The 15,460-nt window shown below is 33.3% G+C and overlaps 1 protein-coding gene across 1 annotated transcript; it reads left to right on the top strand.

Annotated features, from left to right (window-relative positions):
* The first annotated feature begins 10,544 nt into the window (after positions 1-10,544).
* On the top strand, positions 10,545-14,550 carry LOC149226730 (uncharacterized protein At4g15970-like). The gene is made up of 3 exons (XM_089375359.1): positions 10,545-11,179; positions 11,621-12,007; positions 13,712-14,550. The coding sequence occupies exons 1-3, from the start codon at positions 11,012-11,014 to the stop codon at positions 14,231-14,233; spliced, it is 1,077 nt and encodes a 358-aa protein (XP_089231485.1). The 5' UTR covers positions 10,545-11,011; the 3' UTR covers positions 14,234-14,550.
* The last annotated feature ends 910 nt before the right edge of the window (positions 14,551-15,460 follow it).

Here is a 15,460-nt window from a genome sequence, read left to right as displayed (position 1 = left end):
ACATGTCTGGCCAATCTAGGAATATGCAGAACACCTAGAAATGTTATAATCCTTCCACCTTGCAACTTCAACTTGACTTTTCTGTGACCAACAATTCTAGCCTTCTTAACATCACATAAGAAGACATTACCACCATCATATTTATCATACTTGCAGAACCACTCTCTATTGGGGAGTGAAGTGAAAGGATTCACCTGATTCAATCAACCGTGCATCATGATCTACATGTGTACTTGAAGAAGAAGCCAAGTACATATCCCCACCTTCATTTGAGGTCATTTTTTCCTCTGAAGAAGGGGCATCATCAAATCCCTTTCCTTTCTCAAGAGCTTTAAATATACATTTCTATTTGAAGTGCCCTTCCTTTCCACATTTCTAGTACACCTTTATAGGTTTTCTTGGAGATTTTGATCTCCATCTAGATTTAGGTCTCCCACTTGAGGAATTATTTTTCTTTCTATTCTAGGACCTTCCTCGTACATACAAGGCATCACCATTTTGGCTTTCCATATTTTTTCGTCTCATCTCCTCCGACAAAAAAAGATGAGACTATTTCATCAAATTGCAAGGAAATTGCATTGCTACCTATTGCAACAACCAAATTATCCCACGAATCTCATAGAGAACACAACAAACTAATGCACTTATCCTCATCTCAAATTTTAATATCAATAGATAATAACTAGCTTACCACATTATTAAAGGTGTTCAAATGCTCTATCACCGAGTCTCCATCTTTCATCCTCAGGTTATACAAATTTTTCCATAGGAACAGTTTATTCACCAGAGACTTAGATTGGTACAAAGTCCCTAACTTGTCCCTCAAAGCCTTCGCCGAAGTTTCACCTGATACATTTAGCAACACTGAATTTCAGATGCATAATCATATTGTTCTCTTTGCCTTTTGATCTAACTTTGCCTAGTTTTCAACTAAAATTGTTCTTAGTTTAGTACCTGAATCTACCACGATCCACTGATCTTTATCCACCAACAGATCCTCCATATTGAGTTTCAACAACTCAAAACTTTGACCATTAAATTTATCGATCTCTATATTTCCACTTCTCGTCATCTTCTTTCACCACAAGAATCGATCCCGCAGATCTTTGACTTAACAGGGTCTACCACATGCCTGAGTAAAACCCCTTAGTAGTAAAAAAATCTAATACCAAATGTAGGTTTTAACCCCATACAAAAATTACCTGGATACAAATTCTAAAAATAGAAAATAAACATTGGTGAGAGCATAAAACATAAAACAAATATACACAAATACTTTCCCCTGGATCCCAAAACCGGGACTACTAGATTGATATTTCATTATATTCCTTTTAATGTTAAAATGCATATATATACATGTCGAAGCATCCATAAACCCCAATCCATTAATCTTGGATTAGAACATAATTGTAGCTCCCTTGACCAAATCTACAAAATACCATGGACAGAAAACCATCACGCCCAAAACCATGTGCAAAATCCATGCAAAAAACCATAGGTAGGTCCACCCACCTAATATAGGGTCCAAAATACAATTTCTTAGGGTGCTTCTCGAGACCCCGTGCAGGGGGGCTACCACCCCCCTGCATACCCCCCGACATGGGGGAAATCCACCCCCCCGCTACGCCCAACGCAATGTACAAGAGGGGCTACCTCACCCCCCTCGTGGATTGGGTAATCATCAAAATAATATAACGCACACCCAACAATTTGATGATTATAAGTTTCACTCATTACTTTTATGTTGTTGTCATTATGCCTTGAAAGATGCATAAGTTGCATATGGTGCAATTATGGATAATGATTCCTATAGTGCTTGGTTCTCACATGTAAATGATATTCTACACATGGTATATTGTTTGAAGATTGTTGCTCTTGATGGTATCAAGGAGATGGGTTATTAACAAATTTTGATAAATGATGGTGAGATCATGGTTTGCTATTGATGAATTTTCTCATTGATGAGAAGCTAGATACATACTACTATCTCTATGTCATAGGATACCATTGATGGGTGAATTACATATAAGTATTGTATGGATGATTACTTAAGTTTCATTTTGATGAAGTGGCATTTTTATGATAGTTCTTCTTGCATGAAGAAAGTGGGCCAAGAGAATGATGTTATTGCAAGTTTCATGAAGACATTTGTTAAATGATACTTGGAGACATGGCATACTTATTCACATATTAATGATGTTAAGGAATGATGTTACTTTTCCCTATCTTACTTTATGATGATATGCTTGGTTGTCATATATGTTGATTGATGCATGAAAATATATGTTGTTATGCTTTGATGAACATGGATTGAGGCTCTTCCTAGTAAGGGAAAGAGCAAGATTACCTTGATGAAGTCAAGAGGACGCATTGGTAATATATCTCTATGGAAAATATTATGCTGCATACTTGCCCATAGGTTGATGATATTAAAGCTACATTATCTTTTATGATGAAAATGTGCATGTTGTTGCTGATAGATGCTTATGGTGTAGATCCTCTATAGTGTATGATAGTTGCTGATGACTATCATGGTCTTATTGAGGTATTTTGTTTTGGTTATAAATGCCATATTTGTCTCTTGATGTAAAGGTCATGTAAATACCTATAATAGAAATCATTGTAAAATTCAGTCATGTATGGAATATTGTGGTCCAGTCATGTAATCCCATCTTTTTGGGCATGTGATGTAATTTGTAACATCAATGTGTTGGGTGATCAATGTAAGCATGAGTCATTGGCAATAGGAAATTTCATGTCTGGTTGAGTCATAGAGTCATGTACTTCTTTGTACATTAGCATGTGCTCAGGAGGACCATGGTTGGTAATCATAGTTGTGAGAAGATCAAATCTATAGCGCCGATGTCAAAAGAGAGAGAAAAGCCTTCATTCGACATTGGTCAGCCCTTTTCCCTTGATGTCAAAGGGGGAGAGAAGCTTGATGTTTTGGGCATGCTTGGTGACTTGGGAGAAAAATTTGGTAGATCTACAGTCATGTTGGCCAAACACCAAAGTGGTTGCCATGAAGTCCAAAGGGGGAGATTGTTGGAATTATGAAAAATGTGTTGTCCTTGATGGAAACCTTCTTAATAAAGATACCATCATGATGGTAGCAGGATGAGTATTCATGCCAGTACATATGAGACATAATATTGGACAAAGGTATATTAATTCAGAGACAAAGGAATGATTAATATGATGCTTGAAGAAGTATACACAGGTTCTGTGACACAAAGTTGCATACATACTTAGGTTTTGTGAAGCAAAGTCACGTATACATAGGTTTTGCCAAGCAAAGTCACATACAATTTTCGCACCATAGTATTCTCAATACAAAATGTATTTACCATAGTATTGGCCCATAGTAATAAGTGCAACAATGGATTTTTGATCCCATCTGGGAATACCATCGACATGACTAAGGGTTCGACCCATGGTATTGGCTAAGGCCTAAGTTATATAAGGAGATGGATATCAATGTGTTTAGTGTACGAGTTATGGGTTATTGGTGAATAGTTTGATATGAAATATGTATGCATTGGGGAGTATGATGATGGATCAGATCTAATAGATCTGTAATGACTATACATTAAGTAACTTGCTTATGGGTTGGTTTGATCTGTGATGATAATGTTTTGGCGTGTGTTTGTCACTATGTATGGGTTTGACTGAAGCTCTATTGTGCAACGAAGGTATGAGTCAATAATTATAGATTTGTACGCATGTTTGTTTCAGAAAATGTGTGTACATACGTGGATTAGATTCTGAGTAGTAGCATATTGATTCATTAGTATGGATAGATCTGTATGTCGGTATCAAATATGAAAGGAGCGTACATATGCGGAAGTGTTTTGTAAGGGTCACATACATATGCTAGGGTTTTATTGTAATAATTATATATGATGTCTGATCAATTTTGTTGTGTTTGTTGTTGTTTGTCAATAAAGCCTGTTGTGTTTGATTAGTATTTAATAGTGATGGTTGAGGTTGAATGATTTGTTGAATAGTAATGATGTTGCTATCTTTATGTGGTTCATAGATCCGTGATTGGTTTTCTAAGTGATTCAATGAGCATTTAAGTATTTCATTGATTTAGTGTTAGGGTTTGGTGTTTTGAGATCTCTACGGAGGTATGCTTCATAGAAAGTGAATATATACACAGATATGTGTAAGAACAATAGTGTATATATTTTGAGATATGGTTGACTAGGGTTTGCAGTGACAAAATTTGGTTTATGTGATGAACAATATCTAACTGCTTTGGTTGTTTGAGATTCAACAATTGTCTTATTGAATGATTTGATGATTAATTTGGTTCAATGATTTGATATAGTGATTGGTTTGAGTTTTTTATTTGATATTGGGCTTAAATGATGGTAGTGGGTCTAGTCTAAAAAGTTGATGAAAATTAGCCTAATGTTTGATGTTTTTGTTCAAGTGGATCCAGTATGAAATATTATGAAACGTGGTCCACGAAAGTGCTAAGGGTTGAGCCTTCATTGAGGAATTTGAAGCTTCCTTCCAGTGGTAGTTGTCGAGCGGTATAAATGCAAAATTTACACCAACCTTTAATTGTCAATTCGGGTTGGTAAACTTAGAGGCGTAGCACACTCTATGTCAAAAGAAGACCTCAATGTTCTATGGAATAAAAATCAAGCTCTTGAAAAAAATTCAAAGGCATCATTTAGAAAAAGGAACAATATTCTTCAAAGCAAAGTAAACATACTGTGAACCTACTTCTGATTCCTCTTCTCAGTTGAGTGACTCCTACAACAAGTCTACCTCAGCTGTCCAGGGGACAAGGGAGTGTAGATTCTACTCAAACTGACAAGCCATTCAGGAAATAAAGAATGAGATTCAGTTTTCAAAACCTCTCAAAGGATTGATGAAAAAGAAGGAAAGCATGAAGTAAAACTAGGAATTAGAAGAAAAAATCATTCCCAATTGATTTAAGGCTTATCCTAATTTGAGAAAATCATTAAATGCTTCCTTTCAAATGTAAAGGTACTGCTACTTAGAAGGAATCACAAGAACATTGTTTCTCTGGCAATAATGCACTGTTCAATCAAGAGTTTAAGACATCAATTATATCCTTTAACCGAGGGTATTTCTCAAGGAGTTTTGTTTGGACACTTTACCATGCTAATGAAACAAGGATATAATCTCCTCATACTAATCCTAGCATTTAAATTATAAGAATAAATATTGTTCTCTTAAAGATCCTAATATCAGTTTTATATGATAATGTAAAGTGTTCATAAATTCTTAAATAATATGGATAATAAATCAAATCAGAACTCTTAATGATCATACCCTTACTTCATGATAAACAATTGTTATCTCTATCATTGAATCCCTGCAAACTGAAAGTATATTTCGTTATGTGATAAATTGAATCAGAGTAAATAATGCATTGAGATTTTAATAAATTAAAAATGCAGTAAAATGACATTCACTAAATATACTCCGTTTTCAATTTAAATTTAGGATCTCAATATGTTGAACCATAATGAATTCTGAGAAAGTAACCATACCATCAAACTCATCAATCAAGCTTGTGCAATTTAACATCAAAGCATAAAGGAGAATTCTGAAATAAGATTACAAACTTCTACTTTAATCACACTCTCACACTTATGCATTGATCAAACGAAACTCAGAAAATCCTAAGAGGTATGGGGAAACGGACTAGCTGGTGGACCCAAACCACCTAGCTCATTGCCCTTGTAAAGGATAAATCACAATCCTAGAAGATTAAGAAGAAATGAAAACACAAAATCAAATTCCAGATTATGTTAATACTGAAATATTGTTACATAAGCATTGAACAATGCAGAGCTTGGCTCCAGTGGCCCCCATCAGGGATCATCCCATTGGGCACAGACTCCTCCCTTCCTTGCCCAATGAAATCAACCTCTATCTCTCAAAATACAATTTACAGAATACAACTATCTCCCCCCTACAGCACAACCTTCATATTTATAACAATATTGCCTCTTAGCTACCTGGATCCACGGTTAGACAACGCATAAGTTTAGGGTCTACAAATCAATTTTGAACCAAAATAACGAGTTCGATTACTGACTGGATATTGATCGATATGAGTTTCCATTAAGCACAAAAACTGGTATCAAATCATGGAATCCTCACCATCGTGTCCATGGGCATATCACATTGTTATTAAACCTCGCGGCTTTTAGAAATAATTTGATTGCATAATTTGACCATGGTTTTATTCGCCATCTGGAAGACTTGGGGCGATCAAGGGAACACATGAGCACATCGACTCTCTTCTCTTCAAAACCCATATGCTCATTCAGTGTAAGAAAATCATGGAGGTGAGAACAAGATTTGCACTGCTGGAATAGGAATTGTGCTATTAGAATAAGAATTGTACACCTAACACAAGGAGAGCCTACTATTAATGATATTTTCACATCAAATCTTTTCAAATTAACAAAACAAGAAGAATTCATAGAGCAATAACTTGTTACCTCTGAATGCCTCTAGATAATAGCCCAATAATGCATAAAAGGGACAATATTGACTATAAAAACCTAGTGCAGGCATAAGAGCTATTCAGCAAAAAGTATGAAAATCTAGAAAAAATGGAGGCTCAACAGTAGTTGGTAAATATGATAAGGGGGTTGGAGATCCCTTCCGGTGGGTTCCGGTAAACGAGATCAGGGGGTCGGAGCTCCCTTGTAGTGGGTGTTGGAGAATGAAAGAAGGTTTTAGCATTCTGCAAGTGGGTGCCTTTGTGCTGGTATGAGTTTGCACTAGTACAAGATTGTAAGAAGTATTTCTTTATAATAAAAAGAAGACAAAGATGACAACAATGGTGGTTTTCTCCCACATTGCACTTCCACCTAAAAAAAATCCTCGTGTTCATGTGTTTCTTATGTGTAATGGTTTATTATGTTCTTATTAGACATGGTTACACTTTAATTAATGCCTATTGAAGTATTTATACACTAGTTCAAGTTAAACAAATGATGAATTAACTGAAAATTAAGTTAAGTGTATATACACTAGTTTTTTGCATAACAGTCACGTACATAGATAGGTTTACATCAGTATAGTCGCGTATAGAAATATCAATAAGAAAAGAAATGATCCAGATTTAAACAGGAACACGAAAAATTATAGATATAACCATAAATACTTAGATATGGCATAAATAACACTTCATTTCATTAATATCAAATATTGAAATATGCTTACTAATAGAATGTAAATAAGATTGGCTCGAGTGATGGTATCTTATCTCTAAGAAGAGATGTGGTGGCTACATGCCTAGAAACTGAGTTACAATTAGGCTCACAGACCTTTTTATTATTGAACAATAAGAGGAAAACCCTAAACAATCAAAACCCTAACCCGAGGAGATGTAACACCAAGAGCTTATGGGCCACGTTGGGGTTCGTTAGGCAGCCAACTTCCCGAGGTCGTAACTTGTTCATATTATCTCTGTTTGATGCATATGATATCTCATTAGAAAGATCTCGTCAAGGACTACAACTGCTGATGCATTTTTTTTATGAAATTGCTCAATGAATTTTGCAAAAAAAATATTTCATTTAGTGCCTCAAAACGTCTCCAGAAGTTTAGGACCTGAAAAAAATGCTAAAAATAGTAAGTTGTGCTACAATTAAGTAAACTGAAAAAACTGAAAGAGGTAGTGGTGGGGGTCCAGGCGGGTGGCCACCAACATCCATTTGGATCAAGAAAAGTTTAAATTAGGTTTAAAAGATTGATTCACCCCCACCCTCAGTATTTTTCCCAACAAATTAATTGACCAAACGTCGACTTAGCTAAGGGTGCTAGATGCATCTAACAAAATATCCACATTGGCCATCCTTTGTCTTTTACTCCTCCAAGTCTCCATAGTAGCTCCCTTCTTTGAATCTTTTTCTTTCTTTCGTCTTTTTGTGCTATTAGCCTTCTCCTTGTTTATAATCATGTCTCTTATAGGAATCTTATCCAAGGAGACATGATGTAAAAAATGTGATAACATGTGGTAGGATAACTTGAGTTGCGAGAGAATTATCTATGTGAAGAACCCTGATGATGACTTATGTGGAATTCAAAGATCATATCATAAACAATGTTGACCTCATTTTGCAGTTATGTAATGGGTTATCAATGATTTATCAATACCTCCACCAACGTGCTCAAATGAACTTACAAATTAACTAGTGATATGCAAGCAACTTGAGAGGAGTGAATTTCCATTATTTCATTTTCCAAGAGAGAAATTGCCATCTAAACCATTGGAAGATTGTGTAGGGCCATCCTAGTGCAAAGGGATAAAGGAAACCATGGAAATAAAGAGTGAATATGAAGATAACCTAAAATTATATGTGCAAGCTAGCAGGACATCCATGAAGGTTTCCAGAGCTAGAGAAATTGGGAACAATAATGAGATAATCAAAATCCACAATGAGACTAGCATGTGAGGGTGGTCACTGTAGAGGAGGGAAGATAACTATGAAATCAAAAAGAGAGAACCAAGCTACATAAAAACATGTATCTCACTTATCGGATCCCATTGAGAAATATGATGAGCCAATCCCATGACTACCAAAGCATGCAAAATCTGAACTTAAGTAGGGGTTCAACATGACAAGGGAATAAAACAATAAATATGATCTAATGAGCCAAGATAAGGTGACAAGGGAGGTGAATTATGCACGGTTCTGATGATATTAAAGTGAGGCAGATGAATAATAGGTTGGTAAGGTACTTCAATTGACTATCGAATTGTGGGATTGAGGTATAGGAAATTTTTCTATTGATTACTGGAACCCTGATGTTTTCTAAAAGGGCCCTATTTTCTTTGTGATCCACACATTTTAGCATTGATTCATTAGGATTAGTGGCTCTTGGGGTAAAATAAAATGATATCAATGAGGAGATAGGAAGGAGTCTTATGTAGGTAAATATGGACTTCCACATTGAGTCGTTAGGATTAATGGCTCGATGAAGACGATGGATAATGTGAGTCACCCATTACCTTAATATCATGGAATCCTCTAGATGAGGTGTATTTAAGATGCATTAACAAGCCACATGCTTCAACTTGATTTTTGGAAGCAATACCCAAATTCAAAATTTCTTCTAAAATCATAAATTTCAACTTGAATACCCAAATTCAAAATTTCTTCTAAGACCAAATTTAATTGCTATTCCTCTTACATACATCTATCATTTCATTTAATCATATCAATAAATTTTTTTATCATGATAATAAGAAAACTCATACACTAATAAATTATTATACATTTTCAAAATAATGTAAAATGTTTTTCCAAAATCAATAAATCAACATACAAATATCTTTCTTTTCTCAATAACTTTATAAAATAAATTATACTCAAAAGTAAATTAAATTAAATTATATATATATATAGAAAGTCCGCATGGGGTAGCTCAAGTGGCAATGGCCTCACCGACCGGAGATCTTGGGTTCGAATCTTGTACTAGCCTCCCTTGTTGAGGGGTGAATAATAGACATGTAAAATCGAAAATAAGAAATTCCTACAAAACATAACAAAAAAATAATAATAATAAATAAATTTAAAAATCTTTTTTATATATATAATTTATCTTTTTTTCAAGAAAATAAATTATATAATATTATTGACATATAAACTATTTTATTTTCAACTTTTTATATTACTTTTTATGCATCAATTCCTCTTTCTTTCCAATGCAGTTAAATATTTCATTAAAACAAGTTAATCATGCACATATTTCATTAGAACAAGTTTATCATGGAGATAGGTTATACTAAGGTGATCTTTCAATCCACCATATTATTTGTTTCTTTATTCTGTTTTTTACTCCATTCATTGTTATTTCCAATCAACAAGTTAAATAATTTCACCTAAAGAATTTAACTATTATTTTTAGTTTTAATTTTTTTTAAATAAATTTAAATATTAAATCATAAAAGTAATTTTAAGAAAATAGAAAATATTTGTAAATAATTAATTTTATCAAAATAACTTAATTTTATCCATTTAGATTTTTATTAAAATAATTTTTACTTTCCATTATTTAAAATATATATACATAAATTCAAATGGTGGTAAAAAACTCTATCAATTAAAATTATACATATTTTTAATTTTACTAAATTTTTAATAAAATTTTAAAAAATAAATAAAAAATATCAAAAAAAAAAAAAAAAACTACACAAATAATATATATCAACAACATACAAGTTACATCAATTGATCTAACTTCCATTGCTAAAAATAGCCTATTGATCTAGTTCCTATTGCTAAAAACACCGGTGAGGTCACGTGATCAAATTACAAAAGAGATAAAAATCTACTTATCATCGCAAGTCTTCATTTTAAAAACTGGCCTTCAATGATTTGAGCAGTTGTTTGTCTCCACACGTTTCATAAATATGGTCAACCATTTAGGTCTGTTCCGCGAATGGCTGTAGCCATCATTCAAAGGGCGGCCACGCCACTAAATAAGATGAGGCCACATTCTTTTCACGGTCCCCAATCCTATCTAATTGTCACAAGATGTTCACAGTCAAGTCTGAACCGACTATTCACTTCTTCACTCAACTTTCCCGTGTTGGTGGCCATTAACTTGAGTTTCAGATGAATGTATCGCGTAACACAATTTAACATGGAATTTTCTTCCCTCAAAGTCACTGCCGCCTTCCCTGAAAATCTCATCTCGGAGATGTACAAAACTCTATTTTTTTAAATATATGACCCATTATCCTGTAAACACATCATGGATCACCCATTTTGAATAAAGTACAACCACCCATTCCGAGTCCACAGCCATCTTGACCTCACCATTTTTCTCTCCATTCTGTGGACTCGCATGGTTGCCTGAGAATTCCAGGCCGAAGAAAAAAACAGCGTGTAAATAATACAAGCAAAGGGAATTATTGAAAACCGTGTAGCAGTATTGCTTGTATGTATGTTTATTCAGGGTTGAAATCAGATTGGAACGAAAGAAATTAAGGAGCATTTCCATGGCTGTCAATCCCAGCCAGGCGAGGAATGTGGGGGTGGCCTTGCTGTGCCTAACTCTGATGGGATTAGTGGCTTTCTTTAATCCCGTCGATTTAAGTTCCATTTCGCAGAAATATGGAGACCTTTTCAAAATCCGAGGATCATGCTCTACCACCACATATGATCAGGTAAGTCTACTATTCAGTAATAATTTTTAGTTGTAAACTGAATTTACTTGTGGGTTAAAAAAATATTTTAAACTACAAATATATCTTAATATTTGATCTATTTCATCTGATTTCTATGCAAATTAAAAACTCCAATACATGAAATAATTATTGTAAGCAGAGTTTTTGCGAAAATCACATGCTGAAAGGCCTTTGTTCACGCGTTTCGAATCAATTTGTCTTGACAATAAACCAGACTGGTTGGTTGGAAACGCGACAAAGGTCTTTCCTCATGTGATTTTCGCCGAAACTTTGCTTACAACTATTATGGATCACAGAAGCCTCAATTCAATAAATAAAATAATTAAACAACTCAATCTATCTTGCACCAAAATAGGTTCCCACAAAGTATGGTATAAATTTACGTTAATAATATACCGATTTGTGTGCATAAATAATCAGAATAATATTGGAACTGCAATACTGGGTGATAAGGTGGAGCTTGAATCAACACTGTCGAAGGTTGCGAACCCTAACAGAACGGTTATAATCACGGTGCTGAACGCAGCATGGGCGCAGAATAATAGCATGCTCGATCTGTTCATGCAGAGTTTCTTAGTGGGTAATGGAACTGAACAATTGCTCAAGAATCTTCTGATTGTTGCCGTGGATAACCAGGCGCTACACCGCTGCAGGCAGATTCACGAGCACTGCTATCTTATGAAGACAGAAGGGATCGATTTTTCCGCCTTGATGCCCCTTATGAGTCAAGATTACTTGGATGTGATGTGGAGAAGGATTCGATTCTTCGGCCAGGTGTTGGAGGCCGGCTACAACTTCATTTTCTCTGTAAGTATTATTCTAATATTATGACTTTCTCTATGTTCATTAAATAGACAACTCTTTCTGATCGATAAGTTGGTCCGGCTGTTGTCTGCTCATTCAATATTTCGACTCTTTCTGCTAAAGAACTTTGGTTGTGCATGTTATTTTATATAAAGCGTTTTTGTTAGTTGGGTTGCAGTTTAGTCTTTTTTTTTTTTTTTCTCTCTCTTTAAGAAGTCTGGTTTAGCTTTATATAGATTTTTATTCCAGGATTATTCAACATGATCATGTCATGCTACTGGCCGAACCAAATTAAATTAAAGAGCCCAATCCAAAATATTAAGAGAATTGAATAGCAAAAATGTTTTAATTACAGTAACTCTATTAATTAAATTAATTCTCAGAGCTAAAAAACCTAATTTAGAGAGTGTTGAGAAAATTGAATAGAAAAAATGTTTTAATTACAATAACTAAATTAATTGAACTAATTCGCAAAGTTGAGCTAAAATATTATTAGATAAATTGAAATTAAAAAGTTTCTTGAGAAAAAAAAAACAAAAAAAACAACTTAATTTAACAAAATTCAAATATAAATATGTTCAGCTTAATAACTGAGAGACTTTTTATAAGGACGTAAAATTGTTTTATATTAAACTGTACAGGATTGACAGGTTCCCTGTTCTAACATTTAGCCCATTTGTGTAGGGGCTCCTCGAGACCTTTTAATGTAAACTGAATACACATAAATTTTATAATCCTCAAAATTCAAAATCTCTATCTCTATGTGCAGCACCAACAAGTAATCCCTATGTTACGTTTGTGTGTATAGATTTTTTCTCAGGTTTATCTATTTTATTTTATTTGTACACCTAAATTCAATATAATTTGATGATTTTATTTGTACACCTAAATTCAATACAATTTGATGGACATGAGAGTGTAAGTGGTGAAAAGTATTTGTATAGATTTTTTTCTACTCTTTATATATATATATATATCTTTTTTTTTTACTTTAAAAAAGCATAGAGATCAATTGATATGACTCTAACTTATTTCAAATTCTATAATATTTTGAAAATTTGATGAAATAAGAAAAATAATCCTAATTTATTGCAAATTTCATAATATTTTGAAAATTTGATGGAATGAGCCAAGTAAGCCTAACTTAGAGCAAAATCTATAATAAATTGCAAACTCAATAATATGTGAAAATTTTGATGAAATGAGTTAAATAAATACTTTTTACTAATTTATATTTAAATAGACATAGATATAAATTAACCTCATGCTAATTTATCACAAATTCAATAAATACTTTTTCCTGATTTATGTTTAGATGGGCATAGGCATAAATTAACCTCATACTAACTTATTACAAATTATTTAGAAAATTTCATAAAATTAACAAAATCAATTACTATCCATTTAATTTCTTAAGGCAAAAACTATATCATAATACAACAATTTTTTTTTTCCTTTTCCCCAAAGATTGCAAATGATCTCTTCATAGACCTAGCTTCAGAGATAGGTGGGTTGTCTTAATCTGCGGTAGCCTCCTGCCTGTTATGATACTAATAGTCACTTCATATCCCTATTAGATTGGGGTAGGTTCCCTTAGATTCTGTAAAGATAACAAACTTATTTCAAACCTTATTTTTCCAATCTTTTAAGAATTGGGTTATGCAGACTTTCAACTTTCCTTCACAATATTTGTTTACTGGTTTGCAGGATACTGATATACTGTGGTTTCGGGATCCCTTCACGAGGTTCTCGCCAAGCGCAGACATTCATTTCGCCTCAGACAAATACAAAGGTCACCCACACGATCTCCACAACATCCCCAACTGTGGCTTCATGTACGTTCGCTCCAACCAACGGACAATCAGTTTCTTCAAGTTCTGGTACCGGTCCAGATTAACCTATCCTGGACAAAATGAACAAGACGTGTTAAACCTAATTAAATTCCGAGAGATCCGGCGCAGATGCCTCGAAGTCATTTTCCTGGACACGAAATACTTCAGAGGGTACTGCCAGAAGAGCTCGGATCTGGAGGAGGTCTGCACCGTGCACGCTAACTGCTGCGTAGGACTGGAGACGAAGCTCCATGATCTGCGAAACACTCTTTGTGACTGGAGAAGGTACATGATGCAGCTACCACCAGCAGGCCATAACGGCATCAAGAAGGCGCGCTGGACACCTGCACGGGCATGCCAACGCTCACGTCACTCTCGGCACTTTTGGAGTCCATGACTGTATACTGTATGGCACACATTAACAATTCATCGAAGGTGGGATGGAATTTGACGGTAAGAAGGTATTAAAACCGTCAAATTTGACGGGTAAGCCTTTTCAAATTCCAACCCATATCAGCAAATCGAAGCAGCAAAACAATAAATATTCTTAGATATAAATTCAGCTGGGCCGGTCGAGCCTGTCGAGGTTTTTGTATTTTTCTGGAATTTGGGGATACAATTCTTCCCCGAATGGTTTTCGTTTTCTTTTGGGTTTATATTATCTTCTAAATGTATAAATAGCAATGTGGATACGATTCTTTTGGGATTCTATCATCTTCTAAATGTATAGATAGCCATGGTTATATTTTTGGTTTAGGTCATAATGTGGATTTAGTACACTGTAAAATTTTCACTTTTTAAATCAAGTATATTATATATTCAAATTTGTAATTAAAACATATTTTTATTATTTAAAATATTTAACTTAAAATAACTAAACTAATTTATTTAATATATTATAAAATTATTTATAATTTAACTTTATTAATAAAAATTTTATTTTATTTTATTTTTAATTTTTAATAAATTTTAAAATTTGAAAATTTATAAAAAAATTACAGTATGATAAAAATAATTAATTTGAAAGTTTGTTTTCAAAAACTTTGAATGTGTCTTTTATAATGTGTATTCAAAATAATTTCAAGTAAAGATAGAGTAGGTTAATTTCTTAATAATTTCTAGTTTTAAGTAAAGATAGTGTAAACTTATTAAAAATTTGTGTGTTAGAGGAACTTACAATTAGATTTAAGTTGTGTTACATGATTATTACTATTATAATTTTTAGCTGTAATTTATGCCTCACTTCTTATAAGGTCACATAAATTATGCCCTTAATTTGATAATGGAGGAATTTGGATAAAAGAACTCATCACCCATAAATTTACATACAAATGAATTATTTTTAAAAAATAAACTATTTCTTAGAAAAGAATTGATTTCAAAAAAATAATATATTAAATTAATATTTAATTAAAAAACAAATTTCCATTTTTTTATATTTTAATGTATATATGGATTCACATCTAAAAATCTTTAAAATCTTGAATTATGTAAATTATATATCTCTAATTTGTAATTCCAAACATATTTATATAATTTTTTATTATAAATAATTAAAATAATATTCAATTTAAAACAATTAAACTATTTTATATATCATAAAAATAACCTATAATTTAAATTT

The sequence above is a fragment of the Pinus tabuliformis genome, chromosome J (assembly GCF_031772625.1).
Source record: "Pinus tabuliformis cultivar Carrire ecotype Pingquan chromosome J, CPIR1, whole genome shotgun sequence".
Taxonomy (NCBI): domain Eukaryota; kingdom Viridiplantae; phylum Streptophyta; class Pinopsida; order Pinales; family Pinaceae; genus Pinus; species Pinus tabuliformis.
This window is presented reverse-complemented; position numbering and strand designations above follow the sequence as displayed.